The sequence below is a fragment of the Somniosus microcephalus genome, chromosome 6 (genome assembly GCF_052327205.1).
Source record: "Somniosus microcephalus isolate GS21.2 chromosome 6, FLI_Smic_1.0, whole genome shotgun sequence".
Taxonomy (NCBI): Eukaryota; Metazoa; Chordata; class Chondrichthyes; order Squaliformes; family Somniosidae; genus Somniosus; species Somniosus microcephalus.
The window spans coordinates 211306810-211331487 of record NC_140992.1 but is presented as its reverse complement, the minus strand read 5'-3'; the positions used below and the strand labels follow the sequence as shown (position 1 = coordinate 211331487).

Below are 24678 nucleotides of genomic sequence, written 5' to 3'. Positions count from 1 at the left end.
GAAGTACACATTACGGTTGGAGGAGGGGAGAGGCCCTTTAAAATCAACGCTCAGGCGCTCGAAGGGGCGAGTGGCTTTTATCAGGTGAGCCCTATCTGGTCTATAAAAGTGCGGCTTGCACTCAGCGCAGACTTGGCAGCTCCTGGTCATGGTCCTGACCTCCTCAATGGAGTAAGGCAGGTTGCGGGCCTTGATGAAGTGGAAGAACCTGGTGACCCCCGGGTGGCAGAGGTCATTGTGGAGGGCCCGCAGTCTATTGATCTGCACGCTGGCGCAGGTGCCACGCGATAGAGCATCCGGGGGTTCATTGAGCTTCCCGGGCCGGTACAAGATCTCGTAGTTGTAGGTGGAAAGTTCGATTCTCCACCTCAAGATCTTGTCGCTTTTGATTTTGCCCCTCTGCTTGTTGTTAAACATAAAAGCAACTGAACGCTGGTCAGTGAGCAGGGTAAATCGTTTTCCGGCCAGGTAGTGCCTCCAATGACGCACAGCCTCCACAATAACCTGGGCCTCCTTCTCAACAGCGGAGTGTCTGGTCTCCGGGCCCTGGAGGGTTCATGAAAAGAAGGCCACGGGTCACCCCGCCTGATTAAGGGTAGCGACCAGGGCAAAGTCGGACGCGTCGCTTTCCACCTGGAAGGGGATGGATTCGTCCACTGCATGCATGGTGGCTTTGGCAATGTCTTCCTTGATACGGTGGAAGGCTAAGCAGACCTCTGCCGTCAAGGGAAAAGAGGTGGACTTGATCAGCGGACGGGCCTTGTCCGCATAGTAGGGGACCCACTGGGCGTAATAGGAGAAAAGCCCTAGGCACCTCTTCAGGGCCTTGAGGCAGTGGGGCAGTGGGAGTTCCATAAGGGGACGCATCCGGTCGGGGTCGGGACCGATGACTCCGTGTTCCACAATACAGCCAAGGATGGCGAGGCGGGTTGTGCGGAATATGCACTTCTCCTTGTTATACGTCAGGTTCAGGAGTTGGGCGGTGCAGAGGAATTTTTCGAGGTTTGCGTCATGGTCCTGCAAGTCATGGCCGCAGATGGTCACATTGTCCAGATATGGGAAAGTGGCCTGCAACGCATTTTGATCGACCATCCGGTCCATCTCCCTTTGGAAGACGGAGACCCCGTTGGTGATGCCAAAGGGAACCCGAAGGAAGTGATAGAGGCGGCCGTTTGCCTCAAAGGCAGTATACTGGTGGTCCTCAGGGCGGATAGGGAGCTGGTGGTACGCTGATTTCAGGTCAATGGTCGAGAAGACGCGGTACTGCGCGATCTGGTTGACCATATCAGCTATGCGGGGGAGTGGGTAAGCGTCCAGCAGGGTGTAGCGATTTATTATCTGGCTGTAGTCGATGACCAGGCGCTGCTTCTCGCCGGTCTTAACGACCACAACCTGGGCTCGCCAGGGGCTGGTGCTGCCCTCAATAATCCCCTCCTTCAGGAGCCGCTCCACTTCGGTTTTAATGAAAACCCTGTCCCCGGCACTGTATCGCCTGCTCTTTGTGGCGATGGGCTTACAGTCGGGGGTGAGGTTAGCAAACAGTGGTGGGGGGGGTGACTCTGAGTGTGGAGAGGTTGCACCTGGTGCGCGGCGGGCAGTTTGGAAGCTGCTGGCTGCGGACTGTGAGTGGGGGTAGGGGTCCACCGTACGCCATCGTAACACTTTTAAGGTGGCACTGAAAATCTAACCCCAGTAGGACGGCAGCGCAGAGGTGGGGCAGGACCAGAAGTTTAAAATTATTGTACACAGTCCTGTCTACTAAGAGTGTCACCACGCAGTAGCCGCCAATGTCCGCCGACTGGGACTCGAAGGCCATAGAAATCCGCTGGTGCGCAGGCAGGACTGGGAGAAAGCAACGCAGCACCGTGTCGGGGTGGATGAAGCTCTCCGTGCTCCCAGAGTCAAAAAGGCAGATTGTTTCGTGACCATTTACCTTACTGTCCATTGTGGACCGGGCCAGTTGGTGCGGTCTCGCTTGGTCCAGCGTAACAGAGGCCAGCGTAGGGGTCGGTGTGTCGTTGCGGGTATCAGATGAGGCGGTGTTGGGGGCCAAGATGGCGGCTGGCGTCCAAGATGGCGGCGTCCATGATCCCCATGTGGCTGGAGGCGTCCAAAATGGCTGCTGTTCCGGTGGTTCGCACATGGCTGGGGAGGCCCAAGATGGCGGCCCGCACGGCCCACACGTGGCGCTGCTGGGGTTCGGGGTGGCTCTGGCCCTGCAGATGCTGGCGTAGTGTCCCTTCTTCCCGCAGCCCGAGCAGATCGCATTTTTCGCCGGGCAGCGCGCTCTGAGGTGTTTGGCCTGTCCACAGAAGTAGCATTTCTGGCCTTGGGACACTGCTGCGGTAGTTGGGCCATTGCTGGGATGTGGCTGGGGTGGCACGGCGCTATGAGACAGCCCTACAGTGTCCCAGGCTGTTGTTCCCCGCGGCGTCCACGGTGCAGAGGAGTAGGCATCCATGCCCCGGTAGGCTGCGTCCAATGGTAGTGCGAGTTCAGAGGCCTTGTTGAGGTCGAGGTCACTCTGCTCCAACAGTCGCTGTCGGGTGTAATTGGACCTGTGGCCCGCCACAAAAGCGTCCCGGATAAGTTCCTCTGTGTACACGGTGGCCTTTACATCCTTACAACCACAGGCCCGGCCAAGCACAGACAGTGCCTGAAGGTATTCCTCGGTCGATTCCCCAGGTTGTTGTTTACGACTCCCCAGGAGGTGCCTGGCGTACACCTCGTTCACTGGGCGCATGTACTGGTCCTTGAGGAGCTTGAGAGCAGCCGTGTACGAGGTCGCGTCCTGGATGACCGGGTACGTTCGGTGGTTCACTTTGGAGATCAGGACATCCAGTTTGTCCTCATCCGATTTGACCGTTGCAGCGGAGGCGATCAGGAATTTTTCAAAGCACTTAAGCCAGTGAGCAAACTTGGTGGATGCGTCCGCCTCCCGATGGTCTAAGTCCAGACATGCTGGTGTGAGGATCTTCTCCATTATAAAAAAATCTTGTTAATAAAATTGATGCGCTATCAATTACTCAAAAGACTGAGGTTAAGCGAGTAACTAACAGGCTTTTATTAACAAGAGAATGAAGGTGTGCCTCGAGTGGTCGACCAGTCCAGAATACAGAGGGACTGTGGAGCAGTCACCTTTATACCTGGACTCGTGGGAGGAGTCAGCCGAGGCATGTACAGACATGTACACAGTGGAATACAAACAACGGTTTACCACAGCATGTAACGCTGATTTGATGCACAACCTGCCATTTTGAACGTCGCTGTTCCATTCAACACCCTCTCCTAAATACGCACAGCAGAACGTGTGTTCAGCTGCACGAGGGACCCCCCCACCAGCGCAATTTAAAGGGATACATCCAACTTGCAGGTAACTTTATATTGCTCCTGTACTGTCTCTTGCAGAGTTTGTATGAGTACTGGCTTGCTGGAAGACATTTAAGAAGTTGTAAAATTGTACAGGGACTGCTGCTGGATGTTGGGAAGGCGTTGGCTGCTACTGGAAAGCCTTTGAATGCACCACTTGCTCCCAGTCATGGGGCTCTAGTTATAGTCCTCCTCGTGCTGCAGCATGACAGGGAGATGGAGCAGAGGTAGCAAAGACAAGCTGCTTGTAGAGGAAGGAGGAGGAGGGGGAGGATGGCTCTCAGCAGGAGGCCTTACCCACCTAGGATCTTCAGGGAGCACTTCTCCTACATGCACCTAAGCCAGGAGCAGTGTGTTCGGCAGTTCCACTTCACTAAGGAGGGGGTCACAGAACTCTGCCTTGGAAATGGATCTGCAGCCTCAGAGCAGGGTGATGACAGTTCTGCCAGTGACCCTCAAGATGACCGTGGCCTGAATTTTTTTGCCAGTGGATTCTTCCAGGCTGGAACAGGTGACATAGCAAACATTTCGCAGTTCGCTATCCATCGCTGCATCCGGGAGGTCACAGCGGCTCTAGGAGAGGGGAATTCATTGGCTTTCTCTCAAAACAGGGAAAAGCAGGAGGAGTGCACACATGGCAGTGCCAGGATATTGGGCTTCCCCATGGTGTAGGGTGCAGTCGACTGCACACACTTGGCTTTGCGGGTGATGCATCTCAATGCTGAGATGTTCCGTAACTGCAAAGGATACCAATCACACTTGCAGTTGGTGTGCGACCACACCCAGCACATCATGCTGGTGAATGCCCAGTATCCTGGCAGCAGTCATGATGCCTTCATCCAGTCCACTATGCCAGCAATCTTCCACCCACGACGTTGAACCCGAGGGTGGCTACTAGGCGACAAGGGCTATCCTCTCTACACCAGCTAATGACTCCCCTCCACAACCCCACCACTCATGGTCAACACTCATATAATGAGAGCCATGCTGCCACGAGGAACGTCACCGAGCAGACCATTGGGCTGCACAAGCAACGGTTCCGCTGCCTTGAACATTCTGGAGGAGCCCTCCAGTACTCGCCGGTGCAGGTTTCCCAATGCATGGTGGTCTGCTGCATCCTCCAGAACTTGGCCATCATGATGACGCAACCCTTGGCACCACAGGTTACACGACCACCTCAGGAGGAGAAGGAGGAGAAGGAACAGGAAGTGGAGGAGAAAGAAGGGAGGATGCAGCCTGCAAATCCCCGTTTTGGACGTGCTGTTCATGAGCGCATCATCAGGCTCCGCTTCCCCTGAATGAAACCCCAGAGCCCCATTGCTCAACACTTCCCCACCTTACCATCCCTCCATCACAGAAAATCACAGCGCTCTCTTGGCCACAATGCTGAAATGAAAGCCACCACAAAACAAACTTTCCAAAAATAATTTAGAAATGATTCAATCCAAAACTACACAACAAACTCAACTAATCACCCTTGTGCATTCCTTTAGTGCCTGTCTTCTGTGTGCCTTTGCCTGTTCTAGTGCTCCTACGAAGTGCTACCACAGTGGCTGCAGCATGGCTGGTGGAAGGATGCTAACTTTCAGTGGAGGAGACTGCCGATGACATTGCAAGACGACCTCGAGCAGCTCTGGGCCAAAGAATGCACCACCTCAACATGGGCAGAAGCAGTCTGGCTGGCTTGCTGACAGGCAACAGCAAGGGCACTGGCAGAGTGGCAGTGGTGGAAGTACGAATGCTATCATCCTCAGAGAGGACAACAGGTTCGTGCCCCACAGAGCCACTGCCATTTCCCCGGGGCGGCGCCTCAGCAGTCCTAGCCATCTTTTGGAGGACAGATTACTGGACTTCTATGACACCCTACAAGCCCCTTTCCACACTGGTAAACACAGCCATGATGGCAGCAGATGAGCTTGCATGACAGAATCTGAGCTTCCCCTGCAGCACGCAGATGTTGGGTCACTTCTCAATCTGTCTTTCAGATACCCAACAACTTCTAGCTTCCCAACCAGTACAGGAAGAGTGCTGTGACTGAGAACCAAGGTGCCCTTTCACTGCCCTGTTGAACCATAGCTACCTTACAGTTGCCTTGGTGTGGAGATGCCGGTGTTAGACTGGGGTGGACCTGACGAAGGAGCAGTGCTCCGAAAGCTTGTGATTTCAAATAAAACTGTTGGGACTATAATCTGGTTGTGATATCCGAGTGGTAAGGTCAGAAACTGAGAGAAGCGAGATATTATGAACAAAACCCAACTGTTTATTTACACGGTGTAGCAGAGAGACATAGCTCTTACAAGCTGGAGGCAAGCACACAATTCCTACTGCATGAGCCAAGATGGAGGATTTACCTCTGAGTCATACCCATAATGCAATGCCACAATACCGTATAAACTGGTGTACCAGGACATTGAATACATGACCCATTACCTTAAATACTGGTGAATGTGAACCCTTAATATTTGGCTCCATCTGGTGGATAACTTAAACATTACATCCCAGATTACTATATCCCTCCCCTCTTAAGTTGAACATTAATTTCTTAACATCATTCTTAAAAAGTCCCATAAGGAAACTCCTTTCACGATAGTCCATACTGAACAAATCTAGCAGGTCGTTATCAATCTCTCTGGCGGCTTGTGAGCCCTTGGTGAACGTCTTACAGTCAAGTCCCTGCTTGGTTGTGGTAGAGCCACCTGCTGCTCCTGAGCAGTACTCAGAGTATCTGACTCTGCTACGATGGTTTCCTCTTGATGAAGGGGTCCAGGTGGAACTGGCTCTGTTCGTGGTGGCGGTACCACCTATGCATTTGGATAACTGGGGGCCAACTTGTCCTCTGACATCTCCTCTGGAACCTCCATTTTGATTTCCCCTTGTCTGGTCAGTATCTGATCTACATGTCTGCATACTACCTGACCAGTTCCCACCATGACCGTATATGATACTGGACCGGTCATTGAGTCTATGACACCAGGAATCCATTTTGGACCATAACTGAAATTCCTGATAAGGACCGCATCACCTTCTCCAAAACTGCGGCTCTTTGTCCTTCTGTCATGGTTCTCCTTTTGTTTGATTTGTTGGTTTTCCACCTTCCTTTTTAGATCTGGGTGAACCAGGTCAAGAGTGGAGCGTAGTCGACGCCCTAACAACAACTCAGCAGGAGAGAGTCCTGTGGTAGATTGAGGTGTTATTCTGTAGCTGAACAGAACTCGTGACACCTTGGCTGCCAAACTCCCTTCCGCACTTTTCTTCATCACCTCCTTAAATGTTTGTATGGCTCTCTCCGCAAGTCCATTTGAAGACGGATGATATGGAGCTGAGGTCACGTGCACTATGCCATTGTTTCTCATGAATTCTTTTGTTTCTGTACTCACAAAACACGTGGCATTGTCACTTACTACAATCTCCGGTAGCCCTTGATTACTAAAACTCCGCCGCAGGCAGTCTATAGTAACAGTAGATGAAGCAGAATTTACAGGATAAACATCCATCCATTTGGAATGGGCATCAATGATTATGAGGAACATCTTTCCCATGAATGGACCCGCATAATCTACATGTAATCTTCTCCATGGTTTATCCGGCCACTCCCAGGTGTGGAGAGGAGCCGCTGCTGGTACCTTCCTGTGTACTTGACAAGTGCTGCATGTCTTGACTAGATTTTCTATCTCCTCATCTAGCTTTGGCCACCACAAGTAACTCCTTGCCAAGGCTTTCATACGCGAAACTCCAGGATGACACTGATGTAGTTGCCCTAGGATACCGGTCCATGTCCTTACTTGTTCTGCGGTCACAATTGCCGTGTCCGTGTCCTCCAACATCAAAACTCTGTCCTCTGGAGCTGCATGGATAGGTGTACCTGGCAGTGGAAGACGGCTCAAGGCATCTGCGTTCCCATGCTACTTGCCCGCCTTGTAAACGATGACATACTCATATGCCCTCAACGTCACTGCCCACCTCTGGATCCGGGGTGACACCATCTGTGGTACTGCTTTCATTTCATTAAAAAGAGATAAAAGAGGTTTATGATTGGTGCATATGGTGAATTTCCTGCCATATATGTACTTGTGAAACCTCTGTAACCCAAACATTACTGCTAGCCCCTCTTTATCTAACTGGGAATAGTTTTTTTCTGCTGGTGTCAGAGTTCGAGACATAAACCCTATTGGTCTTTCTGTTCCATCTTCCAAGCTGTGTGAAAGAACTGCCCCCACCCCTTAAGGTGAAGCATCACAAGAGAGAATGATGTCTTTCTCTGCATTGTAGTGAACCAGCACATCCGAGGACAGCATCAGTTTCTTGGACTGTTCAAATGAAACCCTCTGTTCCTCTTCCCACTGCCACTGTGTCTCCTTGTGCAGAAGTTTGTGAAGAAGTGCTAACACTGTTGCCAAGTTTGGTAAAAATCTGTTATAATAGTTTAGCAGTCCCAGGTAAGCTTTTAACTCAGTCACATTAGTAGGAGCTGGGGCCTCCTGCAGTGCTTGTACCTTCTCCTTGATTGGATGGAGCCCGGTGGCGTCCACTCTGTGTCCCAGGAACACGGCCTCATTCCCCAGGAAAGTGCACTTACTCCCCTTGAGCCGTAACCCAGCCTTATCCAATCTTCGTAGTACCTCTCTCAGAGTGCTCAGATGCTCCTGGTCGGTTCTTCCCATCACCAGAATGTCATCCAGATAGATTGAAACATGTGGGATCCCTTGCAGTACACCCTTGATAGTCCTCTGGAAAATAGCTGGACTAGATGAGACACCGAATGGTAAGCGGTTTTAGGTAAACAAACCCTTGTGTGTATTTATGGTTACATACTTCTTGGATTCCTCATCTAGTGTAATCTGCAAGTATGCATGACTCAGCTTTGTGAATTTCTTCCCTCCAGCCAGGCTCGCAAAGAGATCCTCTGTTTTAGGAATAGGATACTGTTCTAGTTTAGACACCCTAGTTACTGTCAATTTATAATCTCCACAGAGTCTTACCGAATTGTCCGGTTTTAAAACAGGTACAATGGGAGCTGCCCATTCTGAACATTTCACGGGTTCCAGTATGTTCTCTCTCAAAAGACGATCAAACTCAACCTCTACCTTCGGTTTCATGGCATACGGCACAGGTCGTTGTTTAAAAAACCTTGGCAGTGCCTCCTTGTCTACATAAATCTTAGCTGGGGGGCCATTAAATGTGCCAAGTTCTTCCTTGAACACGTTCTCATGTGCAATCAACACTTCTTGCAAAGACTATTGTTTGCCTCCCTTTATTTGATTTATTGCTCCCCAATCTAATTTAAGTTCTTGTATCCAGCCCCGACCTAACAGGTTTGGTCCGGAACCCGATACTACAACTACAGGTAGCTGTTCCACGGTGTCCCTGTGTTGCACAGTTACAGTAGCTGTACCCAATGTCGCCACTCGTTCACCAGTATATGTTTTAAGCTGCATAGAGCAAGACTTTAACTCTGGAACTTTTGCACGGTTCCACAATTTTGAGTACTCCTCCCTGTTCATTATGGTCACACCGCATCCTGTATCCACTTCAAAGTTGACCTTAGAGTCATTTACTGTCAGTTGCAAAGTGATAGGATCCACTTTTGGAATGTTCTCTACCATACTGTGCATTATGAACATGTCGTCTTCTTTCTCACCTTCTCCGCTGATGTGCTCCCTGTTTTTTCACTTCTCTTCCTAGGTTTTGCTTTCCTCCCCCTTTTGGTTGGTATTCCTCCATGGTTGCTTTTGCCCTGCATGCATGTTTTATGTGTCCTTTTTTCCCACACTTGTGGCACCTTTCCTCCAGAAACCTGCATTCCCTCGCCAGGTGATCGCCATTGCATCTATAATATGCCTTTACATGCTCCCTTTGTGGTTTCTGATGCATGTTTAACTTGTGCACCATAACCTGACCTCCAACTTGCTTTGTAGTAGCCCAGTCTGAACCTTGTATTGCTTTTACATCTCGGTTCGCTGTCTCTATGGCTTGAGCAAGTTCCAACGCTTTTTCATACGTAAGTCCAGTCTCGGACAATAATCTCCGCTGCATTCGATCATCCATTATCCCGCAAACTAGCCTATCTCTCAGCATGTCTTTCAGGTTGTTGCCGTAATTGCAATCGTGTGCCAATTTCCTCAACACCGCTACATAATCCAATACAGTCTCTCACAGTTTTCTGTTCCGTGAATTAAATTTGAAACGCTGTACAATCTCACTCGGTCTGGGATCGAAATGGACCTTTAGCAAGGCCACTAAGTCAGCAAATGATATGTCCACAGGCTTTGCAGGACTGCATAAGTTTCTCATTAAACTATACGTCTGACTTCCCACGGAAGTGAGCAAAATTGCTCTCCTTTTTCCGACATCATCTATATCATTTGCTTCAAAGTAATGCATCAACACCTCGCAGTATTCATCCCAGGTCTGCGTCTGAACATCAAAAGCAGAGATCTTTCCTACCGTAGCAGCCATAATCTGTTATTCAGTGCTCCTTTTCTTTTTTTTTCTTCGTCAAGATGTGATCTGTTGATCCTCGTCGCCAATTTGTGATATCCGAGTGGTAAGGTCAGAAACTGAGAGAAGCGAGATATTAGGAACAAAACCCAACTGTTTATTACACGGTGTAGCAGAGAGACATAGCTCTTACAAGCTGGAGACAAGCACACAATTCCTACTGCACGAGCCAAGATGGAGGATGAACCTCTGAGTCATACCCATAATGCAATACCACATTACCGTATAAACTGGTGTACCAGGACATTGAATACATGACCCATTACCTTAAATACTGGTGAATGTGAACCCTTAATATTTGGCTCCATCTGGTGGATAACTTAAACATTACATCCCAGATTACTATACTGGTGTTGTGTGACTTCTTACAGTTGCCTTGACAACAATGACAATGAGGTGCTTATCTCAGAAAGCACCTCCCCTTTAAGAAGTAAAAGCTAGTATCAGTAATGGTAACCATGAAACTATCGGATTGCCGTAAAAACCCATCTGGTTCACTAATGTCCTTTAGGGAAAGAAACCTGCCGTCCTTACCTGGTCTGGCCTATATGTGACTCCAGACCCACAGCAATGTGGTTGACTCTAAACTGCCCTCTGAAATGCCCTCTGAAATGGCCTAGCAAGCCACTCAGTTGTAACAAATCGCTACGAAACACAATAATAATGAAACCAGATGGACCACCCACAATCGACCTCAGCACCAGCTACGGACATGGCAACGGCACACCCAGCCCAGTCGACCCTGCAAAGTCCTCCTCACCAACATCTGGGGACTTGTGCCGAAATTGGGAGAGCTGTCCCTCAGACTAGTCAAGCAACAGCCTGACATAGTCATACTCACAGAATCATGCCTTTCAGCCAATGTCCCAAACTCCTCCATCACCATCCCTAGGTATGTCCTGTCCCACTGGCAGGACAGATCCACCAGGGGTGGTGGCACAGTGGTATACAGTCAGGAAGGAGTGGCCCTGGGAGTCCTCAACATTGACTCCAGACCTCATGAAGTCTCATGGCTTCAGGTAAAGCATGGACAAGGAAACCTCCTGCTGATTACCACCTACCGCCCTCCCTCAGCTGATGAATCAGCACTCCTCGATGTTGAACACCACTTGGAAGAAGCACTGAGAGTAGCAAGGGCACAGAATGTACTCTGGGTGGGGGACTTCAATGTCTATCACCAAGAGTGGCTCGGTAGCACCACTACTGACCGAGTCCTGAAGGGCATAGCTGCCAGTCTGGGCCTGCGACAGGTGGTGAGAGAACCAACATGAGGGAAAAACCTACTTGACCTCGTCCTCACCAATCTACCTGTCGCAGATGCATCTGTCCATGGCAGTATTGGTAGCAGTGACCACTGCACAGTCATTGTGGAGACGATGTCTCATCTTCACACTGAGGACACCCTCCATCGTGTTGTGTGACACTACCACCGTGCTAAATGGGATAGATTCAGAACAGATCTAGCAGCTCAAAACTGGGCATCCATGAGGCGCTGTGGGCCATCAGCAGCAGCAGAATTGTACTCCCCCAGAATCTGTAACCTCATGGCCCGGCATATTCCTCATTTTACCATTACCATCAAGCCAGGTGACCAACCCTGGTTCAATAAGGAGTGTAGAAGAGCATGCCAGGAGCAGCACCAGGCATACCTAAAAATGAGGTGCCAACCTGGGGAAGCTGCAACACAGGACTACATGCATGCTAAAAAGCGGAAGCAGCATGCTATAGACAGGGCTAAGCGATCCCACAATCAATGGATCAGATCAAAGCTCTGCAGTCCTGCCACATCCAGTCATGAATGGTGGTGGACTATTAAACAACTAATGGGAGTAGGAGGCTCCATGAATATCCCCATCCTCAATGATGGTGGAGCTCAGCACACAAGTGCAAAAGACAAGGCTGAAGCATTTGCAAACATCTTCAGCCAGAAAAGAACTACTACCGTGCTAAAACTAGATAAGAATATTTCATTTCATTACAGTTCCTGTATACTACATCCTCTTCCCCTGTTGAAACATCTTTTAATCTGTATATTGGAACATGTGTCTGCCACAATGACTCAGAATACTTTACAGAAAAACAACAGTAACATTTCTCTTTCATACAAAGAGCTGACGAAAAAGATAGTAATCTTAATCAAGAAAAGATAAAAGTATAAAGTGATGCATTTTGGAAGGAAGAATGAGGAGACGCAATATAAACTAAATGGTACAATTGTAAATGGGTGCAGGAACAGAGAGACCTGGGGGTTCACATAGACAAATCTTTGAAGGTGGCAGGACAAGTTGATAAGGGTGTTAAAAAGCATACAGGATCCTGGGCTTTATAAATAGAAGCATAGAGTACAAAAGCAAACCTTTATAAATCAATGGTTCGGCCTCAGCTGGAGTATTGTGTCCAATTCTGTGCGCCACATGATAGGAAGGATGTGAAGGCCTTGGAGAGGGTACAGAGGAGATTTACTGGAATGGTACCAGGGATGCGGGATTTCAGTTATGTGGAGAGACTGGAGAAGCTGGGATTGTTCTCCCTAGAGCAGAGAAGGTTACGGGGAGATTTAATAGAGTTGTTCAAAATTATGAAGTGCTTTGATAGCATAAACAGGGAGAAGCCTTTTCCACTGGCAGGAAGGTTGTTAACCAGAGGACAGATTTAAGATAATTGGCAAAAGGACCAAGGGTAGATGAGGAGAAATGTTTATACACAGCGAGTTGTTGTGATCTGGAATCCACTGTCTGAATGGGAGGTGGAAGCAGATTCAATAGTAACTTTCAAAAGGGAATTGGATAAATACTTAAAGAGAAAACATTTGCAGGGCTATGGGGGGAAAGAGCAGGGGAGTGGGACTGATTGAACAGCTCTACCAGAGTCGGCACAGGCACGATGGGCCGAATGGCCTCCTTCTGTGCTGGAAGATTCCATGATTATATAATCACCTTCAGGAGAGAAAAGGGGAGGTAATGTAAATAAAAGAGTTCTATCAGTTGTGCATTCATTCAATCTGTTTTATATGCTTTAGAAGAACTCAACTTATTCTGAAGAGATGAACATTGTCTTAAAAGGATACAGCCATAGCCCTGCTAGCCGTGAGTGAATTGTGGAATGGATAGGAATACCATTTGAGTTTTACCTCACCTCAAAAGACATGACAGACTATGTGGGGCACAGATCAATGCAGGGTGCAGTCCAGTGTACTACACTACAGTTATTACTTCATTTAACTGCATCCATACATGTAAAATTACTGGCAATTAAAAAGAAATTGCTGCAGCTGCAGTCATAACTGTCTAATGACTGCTAAACTTTCTTTAACTTTTGTATTACAAAGAAAGATTGTGCTAGTTTACTAATGAAACATATTGGCCTAAAAATTGGATAAGGCCTGAAAACGGGCACGGGTATCGCACAGCACGATGTGTCCACACCCGTTCAAAGTGGTGCAGGCAGCACGCAAAATTCGCTGCGGATTGGCTTAGCGCTGAACAGGGGGGCCAATATTGGTGCAGTCCACTGGCCAATAAAGTTTGTCCTAGGCTCTCTGCACTACTTAAAGGGCAGGTGCTTTATTACAGAAGCACCTCATTGTCATTGTGAACAGACCCATGGCCCAACAGCCAAGGGAAATGGCAAGGAGATTTTTGGATGCGACACTGGAGGCCTTGGTCCATGGGGTACAAAGATGATGTGAGGTCCTCTACCTGCAGCGGGGTAGGAGGCCTTCAAGGCTGAACACCAGATGGCTGTGCAGTATCCACAGCCGCAAAAACTTTAATGACCTCACACGAGTGATCAAAGTGCATCATCAAATGCCGTATCCCACCATCTGCACCACAAGCCTCACACACTGCTCAATGCACCTCACACCCATCACTCACCTACTAACAATCTCTACCAATCACCACTCATACCTCACAATCATAGCTCCAAACGGTTGCACAAACGTACACAGAGCCAGCAGCACTGAAAAAGTAAGTCAGCTGCAAGCTGTTGATGATCCCTTTAAATAGCACTGCTGGGGGGTCCTTCCCATGCTGAACACATGGTCCGCTGGTCAAGATTAGGAGAGAGTATTAAATGGACGGCAACATCTAAAATGGCAGATCGTGCATCAAATCAGTGTTGTACACTCATTGACATCACGATCTGCCTCATCTAAATATCTGCAGCGAGCGCAGGCAACGGCAGCGCTACCGACCCACCCAAAATAGCAGCCGCTGTGGGACCCACTGGAAGCGTACGGATACGAGGCGGCCGCCAATTTTTCTTCCAAACCGGCCATAACAGCCAGCACTAATGGCTCTAATTTCACAGCCATTCACTTGCCATAGAAGTCATAGCATTACTTCATAGTATTAAACTCCAAAAAACATGGGACTTATGTTTTAATATCATTTATGTCCTTCTTGCTCGAGATACTGCAGCTTCTGTGTGTTATATTACTATCATAAGTTAGTCCCAAGTCCCTAAAGACTTGAGAGTATCTTCACTCATTTCTAGGTACAGGAAACTTTCGATTTACCGGCACCTAAATAACCGGAAATCTCGGTTAACCGGCAAAATTCAGGAGTAGGCTTTACTTCATATTCTACTTGCGTTCCTCCATCTGTTGCTGTGCAAGGGTGTGGCTGCAGCTGGTGCTAAGCTACAGAGACGCTTGGAACTTGTGGCCACTGTTCTGCAGTTGTTGCTAAGCAACAGGGTTTGTTGCTTTATACGGAGCTGTCAGCTCTCCGTATCTTTTACTACAGTTATCCAGAATTTTTGATGAACCGGCACCACGTTGGTCCCGTCCGTGCCCGATAAAAAAAAGTTTCCTGTAAGTTGAATAGTAAGCTCAGAATAATAAACAAAAAACCATCAGCTACTGGATCTACCCCGTGCCTCCACAGGATCTCTCATCTTTGAAAAGCTTAGAACATCACAACATCAGATCAGTTCAGTCTTTAATTAACAAGTACATTTATTGAACAATACATGAAGAGGCAAATATATAGCAGTAATACATATATTTACAATATATATTGCAGCTTCTCAAATGAAAAATAAAAGTTTAGCAATTTATAAGCTGATCGGTTATTTTATAGCTGGTATTTGTCTGTGCACCATTCTTTTCTTAACGTAGTCTTTCCAATGACAGAAGCTAAACTGGCCTAACATATCTTTTGGATTGTTCCAACTAACTTGACTCAACTAAGCTTAACTCACTTAAATACCTGCCAGCCACATTCAAAAGCAACTGCCAGTCATACACTTAAGTGTTTCATTGCGACTTGGCTCCTTCCACAAGCTTTGCAGACCTCTAACAAATCTTTGCAATATTTGAGACAAAGAATCAGACTTTTCCCGCACAGAAGGAGGATATTCAGCCCAAAGCACCCCTGCCAGCTCTCTGAAAGAATTATCCACTTGGATCCATTCCCCTGCCATTTTCCCAAATCCGTCTAAATTTTTCTTCAATTATTTATCCATTTGCCTTTTATAAATTATTGTGGATTCTGTTTCCACCACTGTTTCTTACATAGCTACATATAGAGTCTACAGCACAGAAACAGGCCATTCTGCCCAACTGGTCCATGCCGGTGTTTATGCACCACACGAGCCTCCTCCAACCCCTCTTCATCTCACTCTATCTGCATATCCTTCTATTCCTTTCTCCCCCATGTGCTTATCTAGCTTCCCCTTAAATGTATTTATGCTATTCACCTCAACTACTCCCTGTGGTAGCGAGTTCCACATTCTAACCACTCTTTGGGTAAATAAGTTTCTCCTGAATTCCTTGTTGGATTTATTAGTGACTATCTTATATTTATGACCTGTAGTTTTGGACTGCCACACAAGTGGAAACATTTTCTCTATATCTACCCTATCAGACCCTTTCATAATCTTAAAGCCTTCTCTTTTCTAGAGAAAAGAGCCCCAGGCTATTCAGCCTTTCCTGATATATATCCTTTCAGTTCTGGGATCATCCTTGTGAATCTTTTTTGCACCTCCTCCAGTGCCTCGATATCATTTTATAATATGGAGACCAGAACTGTTCACAGTACTCCAAGTGTGGGATAACCAAGGTTCTATACATGTTTACCATAACCTCTCTGCTTTTCAATTCTATCTCTCTAAAAATGAACCCCAGTGCTTTGTTTGCATTCTTTATGGCCTTATTAACCTGCGTCGCTACCTTGAGTGATTTGTATATCTGTACCCCCAGATCCTGTTGCTCCTCTGCCCCATTTATTATCCAAGCTGTGATTCAGCATTAAAATATATTATAATAAAAGTAGCTGTTAGAAGTCCCAATTGACTCCTCATTTTTGCACCATCAAAAGATACTCAGTGAGTATAACACAGCAGATCTACATGGTGCCATAGCCGAATGAGATAATAACGTACAGTGAAACCTGTAAATTAGGGACACCTAATGTATTTGTATCAGGTCTCCTTTATTTGCAGGTGTACTTATTTTTAAAATGGTCACTCTATGTACAGTAAACCGCATGAGCCAAATATTCCAAGATTGCCTGTTTCTCCTGCAACGTTCCTTCTTTTTTTCACCTTCACTTGGGCTTGTGTCTAATTCTGGAGCACTGGCAGCAGGATGTGATCTCAGTTAATTTTCTGTCTGTTGCATTTGCCAGGTCATTGTCATCCCACGGTCCTTTTCCATCGAGGGAGGGATGTCCTGATCCTGGGACCTGCTATGGTGGCAGCCTGCACAGGGCGAGGTGGCTGCTGTAGGGCCGGAGTGCTTGGCAGACCCCAGTCAAATTAGGAGGGAATTAATGCCTTGCAGATCCCTGTCTGGGACTCCCGCCCTCTGTGTGCTGCAGCTGCTAATGTTTGAAATGCTGGGGGGATGGGGGGTGGGTAGGGGGCTGTTAGTAGCTCATCACTACCTGACATATTGGTAGAGTGGGGCTGCCAACTCTGGGTGGAGGCAATCCTGGAGGTTTGATCACGTGATGTTCTTGTAGGACACTGCATGTCCTAACAACATTCTGCATTAAAAAAAATTCTTAGAACCACTTCCTTTGTTCTTTTGGTGACGATCTTAAATTCATGCCCTCTAGTTACTTACTCACTGACTGGTGGAAATAGTTTTCCCTGATCTACCTTATCAATACTGCTCAATTTTGAACTCTCAATCTTCTTTCTGTGTTAGTTTGTCTAGTCTCTCCTCGTGACTAAGGCCCCTCATCCCTAATATAAAAGCAAGATACTGCAGATGCTGGAAATCTGAAATAAAAACAGAAAATGCTGGATATACTCAGTGGGTCAGGCAGCATCTGTGGAGAGAGAAATGGAGTTAATGTTTCAGGTCAATGACTTTTCATCTGAGAGTTCTGATGAAAGGTCATCGACTTAAAACTTTAACTGTTTCTCTCTCCATCTGCTGAGTATTTCCAGCATTTTCTGTTTTTATCCTCTAATCCCTAACATCATAAGCAAATTTCTTCTGTATCTATGACCACCTTCCTAAAGTAAGACACCCAAAACAGGACACGATATTCCAACTGCAGTCTAATCAGTGATTCGTATAAGTTTGGCATTACCTCATTGCTTTTGTATTTTAAGCCCCTATTTATAAAACCTAGAATTCTGTGAATTTTTTGTTTGAACAGCTTTATCAAGTTGTCCTCCTATGTTGAAGATCTATGTAACCGAGCCCTTGAATCTACTCCTCTACTCCTTTTAAGGTTTTGCTATTTAGTGTCTTCTACTTATTCTTCCTCCCAAAATGTATTACATGATACTGACTGCAGCTGTTTTGAAAAAAAAACTTGCCTTATTACTTGTCTGAGTTAGTGGGACCCTTACGATTAGACAAAAATGGCGCCATGTGGGAAGTCAGGGACGCTGCCAGTGTCCCTGGCAACCATGTGTGCGGGAAATGCATCCAGCTGCAGCTACTTGTAGACCGCATTGCGGCGCTCGAGCTGCAGGTGGATGAATTTTGGAGCATGCGCGATGCTGAGAGGGTCATGGATAGCACGTTTAGCGAGTTGTTCACGCCTCAGGGTAGGGCTGCACAGGGGGTGACCATCAGGCGGAGCAACAGAGGCAGGCAGGAAGTGCAGGGAACATCCCCCTTTCAAACAGGTATACCAAGTTGGATACTGTTGAGGGGGATGACTCACCAGGGGAAGGCAGCAGCAGCCAGCTTCCTGGCACCAGGGACGCTTCTGCTGCTCAGGAAGGGAGGAAAAAGAGTGGGAGAGCAATAGTGGTAGGGGATTCTATCGTAAGGGGAACAGATAGGCGTTTCTGTGGCCGCAAACGTGACTCCAGGATGGTTTGTTGCCTCCCTGGGGCCAGGGTCTGGGATGTCACTGAGCGGCTACAGGGCATTCTTAAGGGGGAGGGGGAGCAGGCAGAGGTCGTGGTCCACGTTGGGACCAACGACATAGGAAGGAAGGGGGATGAGGTCCTGCATCAAGAATTTAGGGAGCTAGGTAACAGATTAAAGAGCAGGACCTCAAAGGTTGTAATCTCTGGGTTACTCCCAGTGCCACGTGCTAGTAAGTATAGGAATGGGAGGATAGAGCAGATGAATGCGTGGCTAAAGAGTTGGTGTAGGGGGGAGGGTTTTACTTTCCTGGATCACTGGGCCTGCTTCTGGGAAAGGTGGGACTTGTACAAGTCGGACGGGTTGCACCTGAACCAGAGCGGGACAAATATCCTTGCGGGGAGGTTTGCTAGCACTGTTGGGGGGGGTTTAAACTAACTTGGCAGGGGGATGGGATAGAGAGGGGAGCTGAAATAGGGGGTGATGTGCTGCCAATTATAGAGAAAAAAACAAGTCAGCTTGGTAGGCAGGGCAAATATATAAGGGCAAGGCTGGATGGCATCTATTTTAATGCAAGGAGTCTTGCAAATAAGGTGGATGAACTGAAGGTGTTGATAAACACATGGGAGTATGATATTGTTGCTATCACGGAGACATGGTTGAGGGAGGGACAAGACTGGCAGCTCAATATTCCGGGGTACAGAATCTTCAGGCGAGACAGAGGGGGAGGTATAAGAGGAGGGGGTGTCGCAATAATAATTAAGGAGTCAATTACTGCAGTAAGGGGGGATGATATATTAGCAGGTTCCTCTAATGAGGCCATATGGGTGGAGCTTAAAAACAAAAAGGGGGCAAGCACTTTGCTGGGAGTGTACTATAGGCCTCCAAACAGTCAGGGGGAGATAGAGGAACAGATATGTAGGCAAATCTCAGAGAAATGTGCAAATAATAGGGTAATAATAATGGGGGATTTCAACTTCCCCAATATTAACTGGGATAGTCAGAGTGTGAAAGGCTCAGAGGGTGTAGAATTCTTAAAGTGCATCCAGGAGAGCTTTTTGAGCCAGCATGTAGAAAGTCCTACAAGAGAGGGGGCGGTACTGGACCTAATTCTAGGGAATGTGGCCGGCCAAGTGGAAAAAGTGCTAGTAGGTGAGCACTTTGGTGATAGTGACCATAATATGGTAAGATTTAAGGTGGTCATGGAAAAGGACAGGGATGGGCCGGAAATAAAGGTTCTAAATTGGGGGAAGGCCGATTTTAATAGGATAAGGCAGGATCTGGCCAAAATGGACTGGGATCAGCTACTTGTAGGAAAATCCGCATCGGAGCAATGGGAGGCTTTCAGAAGGGAGATTGAGATCATACAATGGCAACATGTTCCTGTAAAGGTCAAGGGTGGTTCCAAAAACCACAGGGAACCTTGGATGTCAGGGGATATGCAAGAATGGATTAGGAAAAAAAGGAGGGCTTTTGGTAGATACAAAAGGCTAAAGACGGAGGAAGCCCTAGAGGAGTACAAAAAGTGCAGGGGGATACTTAAAAAAGAAATTAGGAGATCAAGGAGGGGCCATGAAATAACACTGGCGAGCAAAATAAAGGAAAATCCGAAGATGTTTTATAAGTATATTAAGGGTAAGAGGATAACTAGGGAAAAAATAGGGCCCATTAGGGACAAAAGTGGCAATCTGTGTGTGGAGCCGGAAGATGTAGGAGGGGTTCTAAATGAATTTTTTGCATCTGTTTTCACTATGGAGAAGGACGATGTAGACATAGAAATAGGGCGGGGGGACTGTGATATGCTCGAACATATTAACATCGAGAGGGAGGAGGTATTGGCGGTTTTAGCTGGCCTAAAAATTGATAAATCCCCAGGCCCAGATGAAATGTATCCCAGGCTGCTGTGTGAGGCAAAGGAAGAGATTGCGGGGGCTCTAACACATATATTCAGGACCTCTCTGGCCACAGGGCATGTGCCAGAGGACTGGAGAACCGCTAATGTAGTACCATTATTCAAGAAGGGTAGTAGGGAAAAACCGGGGAACTACAGGCCAGTGAGCCTAACATCAGTGGTAGGAAAATTATTGGAAAAAATTCTGAGGGACAAAATTTGTCTCCACTTGGAGAGGCAAGGATTAATCAGGGATAGTCAACATGGCTTTGTCAAGGGAAGATCATGTCTGACTAATTTGATTGAATTTTTTGAGGGGGTGACTAGGTGTGTGGATGAGGGTAACGCAGTGGATGTGGTATACATGGATTTCAGTAAGGCCTTCGATAAAGTCCCGCACAGGAGACTGGTCAAGAAGGTAAGAGCCCATGGAATCCAGGGTGCCTTGGCACATTGGATACAAAACTGGCTTAGTGGCAGAAGGCAGAGGGTGATGGTCGAAGGTTGTTTTTGTGGCTGGAAGCCTGTGGCCAGTGGGGTACCACAGGGATCGGTGCTGGGTCCCTTGCTGTTTGTGGTCTACATTAATGACTTGGATATGAATGTGAAAGGTATGATCAGTAAGTTCGCGGATGATACAAAAATTGGTAGGGTGGTAAATAGCGAGGAGGGTAGCCTCAGTCTGCAGGACGATATAGATGGGTTGGTCAGATGGGCAGAACAGTGGCAAATGGAATTTAACCCGGAAAAGTGTGAGGTGATGCACTTTGGGGGGACTAACAAGGCAAGGGAATACACAATGAATGGAAAGACCCTAGGCAAGACGGAGGGTCAGAGGGATCTGGGTGTGCAAGTACACAGATCCCTGAAGGCGGCGGAACAGGTGGATAAGGTGGTAAAAAAGGCATATGGGATACTTGCCTTCATTAGCCGAGGCATTGAATATAAGAGCAAGGAGGTTATGATGGAGCTGTATAAAACACTGGTTAGGCCACAGCTGGAATACTGTGTGCAGTTCTGGTCGCCACACTACAGGAAGGATGTGATCACGTTAGAGAGGGTGCAGAGGAGGTTCACCAGGATGTTACCAGGGCTGGAGCGCTTCAGCTATGAAGAGAGACTGGGCAGATTGGGTTTGTTTTCCTTGGAGCAGAGGAGGCTGAGGGGGGACATGATTGAGGTGTACAAAATTATGAGGGGCATAGATAGGATGGATGCTGAGGAGCTTTTTCCCTTAGTAGAGGGGTCAATAACTAGGGGGCATAGATTCAAGGTAAAGGGCGGGAGGTTTAGAGGGGATTTGAGAAAGAACTTTTTCACCCAGAGGGTGGTTGGAGTCTGGAACTCACTGCCTGAAAGGGTTGTGGAGGCAGGAACCCTCACAACATTTAAGAAGCATTTGGATGAGCACTTGAAATGCCATAGCATACAAGGCTACGGACCAAATGCTGGAATATGGGATTAGATTAGACAGGGCTTGATGGCCGGCGCGGACACGATGGGCCGAAGGGCCTCTATCCGTGCTGTATAACTCTATGACTCTATGGCTCTCCCATGAGGCTCAAGTGACCAAAATACCATGTGAAGTGATACCGAGCCTCAGAGATCAGGAAGGTTCCATGTTTATTCCTTACTTTATACTGAGTTAGCCAATGGGAGGATTGCTCCATTTGTTCTTGGAGGCCCTGGGTTGGGGAAAGGAAGGGAAAGAGAGAGAGAAAGAATCCATCTCCCGCTCCTCACCTCTTCCCCAACTATTGGTACAGTACAGATAGTCCCGGTGTAAGCAGTCAGCTCTTGAGCAATGGGAGTCAGGTAGCTTAGAAGCCCGAATTTTTCTTTTGTTATCAATTAACTACGAACTAGCTTCAAAGCAGACAGTATTCTCGAGGCACAAAGCATTACATGATGTTTCCATGATTTTTCAGGTTAAGTTACACAGAAACAAGACTTTTCAAGAGCTGGAAGTCCTACATACATGCCTAGGATAGGAAAACTTTCCTCCAATGTGCATCGATAGATAATGATTGCTTCTGCAATAATTTATGGTCAATTTGCATTAACGTATCAAGAGGTCATAATAGTTAAAGCATATTTATTGATTCAGATCGATGCTCTGTGTTATTCGTCCCTTTGTCCCGTTTCTCCTTAAAACTGCTATTCATTTGTTCAAAGACTTTAGCGAGGTTTGAAGCTTTAAATCCATTCTTAAAGCTCCGAGCAGCGAATGCATAAAGGATGGGGTTAATGCAGCTGCTGATAAAAGCCAGCGCCCCGGCAGCATCTTTCATTTGTTGGTAAATCTTCTCCAATTTCTCCGACTGTTCCGAATTTGAATTCCTTAGCGACAGTGAAGACATTTTAACAATGTTTCCCGTGTGATATGGAAACCAGCAAACGACAAACGCGATCACAATGCTCGCAATCAGCTTCCCCGACTTGTTTCTAGTTCGAAAGGTCATTTGTTTTATTCTTTTAGAAACACAGCTGTAAGAGATGGACAGTGTGATAAAGGGGATGAGAAAACCCACCGTGCTTTCCAATAGAAACAGTCCTATCTCCTGCTGGACGGAGGAATAAACGCGTTTAGATGGACGCCCGTTTGCATCTGATTTGATTTCAAGTGTCACATTAGGTACAGCCAGAAGTAAAGCCGAAACCCAAATGCCAGTGATTACTTTACTGACTGCTGCTTTCTTCCCCCATTTCTGAACAGTAAACGGGTAGAGCACGCCCACCAGGCGCTCAACACTCATCGCCGTGATGAGGAACACACTGGCATACATGGCCGTGAAGATCAGGTAAAGTGCGAGTTTCCAGAAATGGATTCCAAATGCCCACGCATCAGCGAGAAAGTAAATCCAAAATGGCAAAGTGATGAGGACCATAAAGTCTGCCGCAGCCAGGGTTAAGATGAGCACAATGGTGGGAGATCGCTGCTTAATATTACAAAGAATCGTCCCGATCACGATCGAGTTCCCTGGTACTCCAACAAGACATGCCAGACCAAGAACAACACAGGCCACTGCATTTTCCACTGGTATAGAAGTATGAAGGGTCCCATTCTGATCCACAGTTGTATTGGACAGCATCATTAGCATGATTTAGTCTTGTTACTTTCTACAGTTCAGGCAGAAAATCGTTTTCTCAAGAAACAAAGCAGAAACAATTTACTTAATCTAACACCCCCCAGTTAATCACTTGTGATCTCTCGACTGCTGAAAACCTTTAACAGAAGTACTGCTCCGTTGTAATTTGTTTTGATCAGCCTGTAAAGGAAGTGTCCTTGGCTAAGAGACCAATAATTCAGCAGAAGTAGGAACTTAAACATGAAAGAATGAACTTGCATTTATATAGTGCCATACATTTTTTTAAATTCCTTCATGGGATGTGGGCGTCACCGGCAAGGCCAGCATGTATTGCCCATCCCTAATTGCCTTTGAGAATGTGGTGATGAGCCGCCTTCTTGAACTGCTGCAGTCCGTGCAGTGAAGGTGCTCCCACAGTGCTGTTAGGCAGGGAGTCCTAGGATTTTGACCCAGTGACGATGAAGGAACGGTGATATACTTTCAAGTCAGGATGGTATGTGAGGTCGGATGGTTGGAGGGGAACTTGGAGGTGGTGGTGTTCCCATGCGCCTGCTGTCCTTGTCGTTCTAGGTGGTAGAGGTCGTGGGTTTGGGAGGGGCTACCAAAGAAGCCTTGGTGAGTTGCTGCAGTGCATCTTGTAGATGGTACACACTGCAGCCACGGTACGCCAATGGTGGAGCAAGTGAATGTTTAAGGTGGTGGATGGGGTGCCAATCAAGTGGGCTGCTTTGTCTTGGATGGTGTCGAGCTTCTTGAGTTTTGTTGGAGCTGCACTCATCCAGGCAAGTGGAGAGTATTCCATCACACTCCTTGTTAGATCCGTGATTCTTTAAATAGGATGTTTCCCCAAGAACTACACGGATGCTGTAACTTAACAATCAACAGGTATTTACTGGAGTAGAGTAGTCTCAAGACTGAAGTACAGAAGCCTGCTCCGGCTTTATATACAGGTGTGGTCACTGCCGGTACTACAGTATACAGGAGCTGTAAAACAGTTCTCTCTTAAAGGTACATACACAACAATTCCTCCCCTTTTAGATTAACAGTACCATAACATTCATTTAACAATTAACATTTTTAACATGGAACATTAACTGAAAATAGTCCATTTATAGATTCAGTCTTTGGGGCAGCTTCCTGATCCTTTCGGGATAGCGCCTTTCCTGAGGTTCTTGTTCTTGGTGTGGAGGCGATTCTGGCCCCTTTTCGTCGGTTAGTTCATCGGTTTCCACTGCTACTGGTTCGGAGGTAGATGCTACCGATATGTCGGGTTCATCCCCAGGTACTCGAGACATGGGGTTGACTCGTTTCTGTGACACTAAGATCTGATCGACGTGGCGTCTCACAATGTTTTCCCCGACATCCACTGTGTACATTAATGGCCCCTGCCTTGTGCATATCATTCCGGGTTGCCATTTCTCTGTTCGGTAGTCACGGGCCAAGACTGGTTGTCCTACATTGAAGCTCCTTGTCGGCTTTTCATTGATGTGCTGGAATTGTTTATCCTCAACATTTCTTCGCACATTGGGTCTGAGCAAATCCAGACGAGA

General features: G+C 47.3%; 1 protein-coding gene across 1 annotated transcript; it reads right to left on the bottom strand.

Annotated features, from left to right (window-relative positions):
* Nucleotides 1-22123: 22123 nt before the first annotated feature.
* LOC147116435 (leukotriene B4 receptor 1-like) lies at nucleotides 22124-23137 on the bottom strand. Its single transcript, XM_085989519.1, has one exon. The coding sequence runs from the start codon at nucleotides 23132-23134 to the stop codon at nucleotides 22124-22126; it is 1011 nt and encodes a 336-aa protein (XP_085845645.1). The 5' UTR covers nucleotides 23135-23137.
* Between the last annotated feature and the right edge of the window lie 1541 nt (nucleotides 23138-24678).

Coding starts and splice junctions, on each gene's coding strand:
- LOC147116435 (XM_085989519.1), bottom strand. CDS start 23,134: ATGATGCTGTCCAATACAACTGTGGATCAGAATGGGACCCTTCATACT.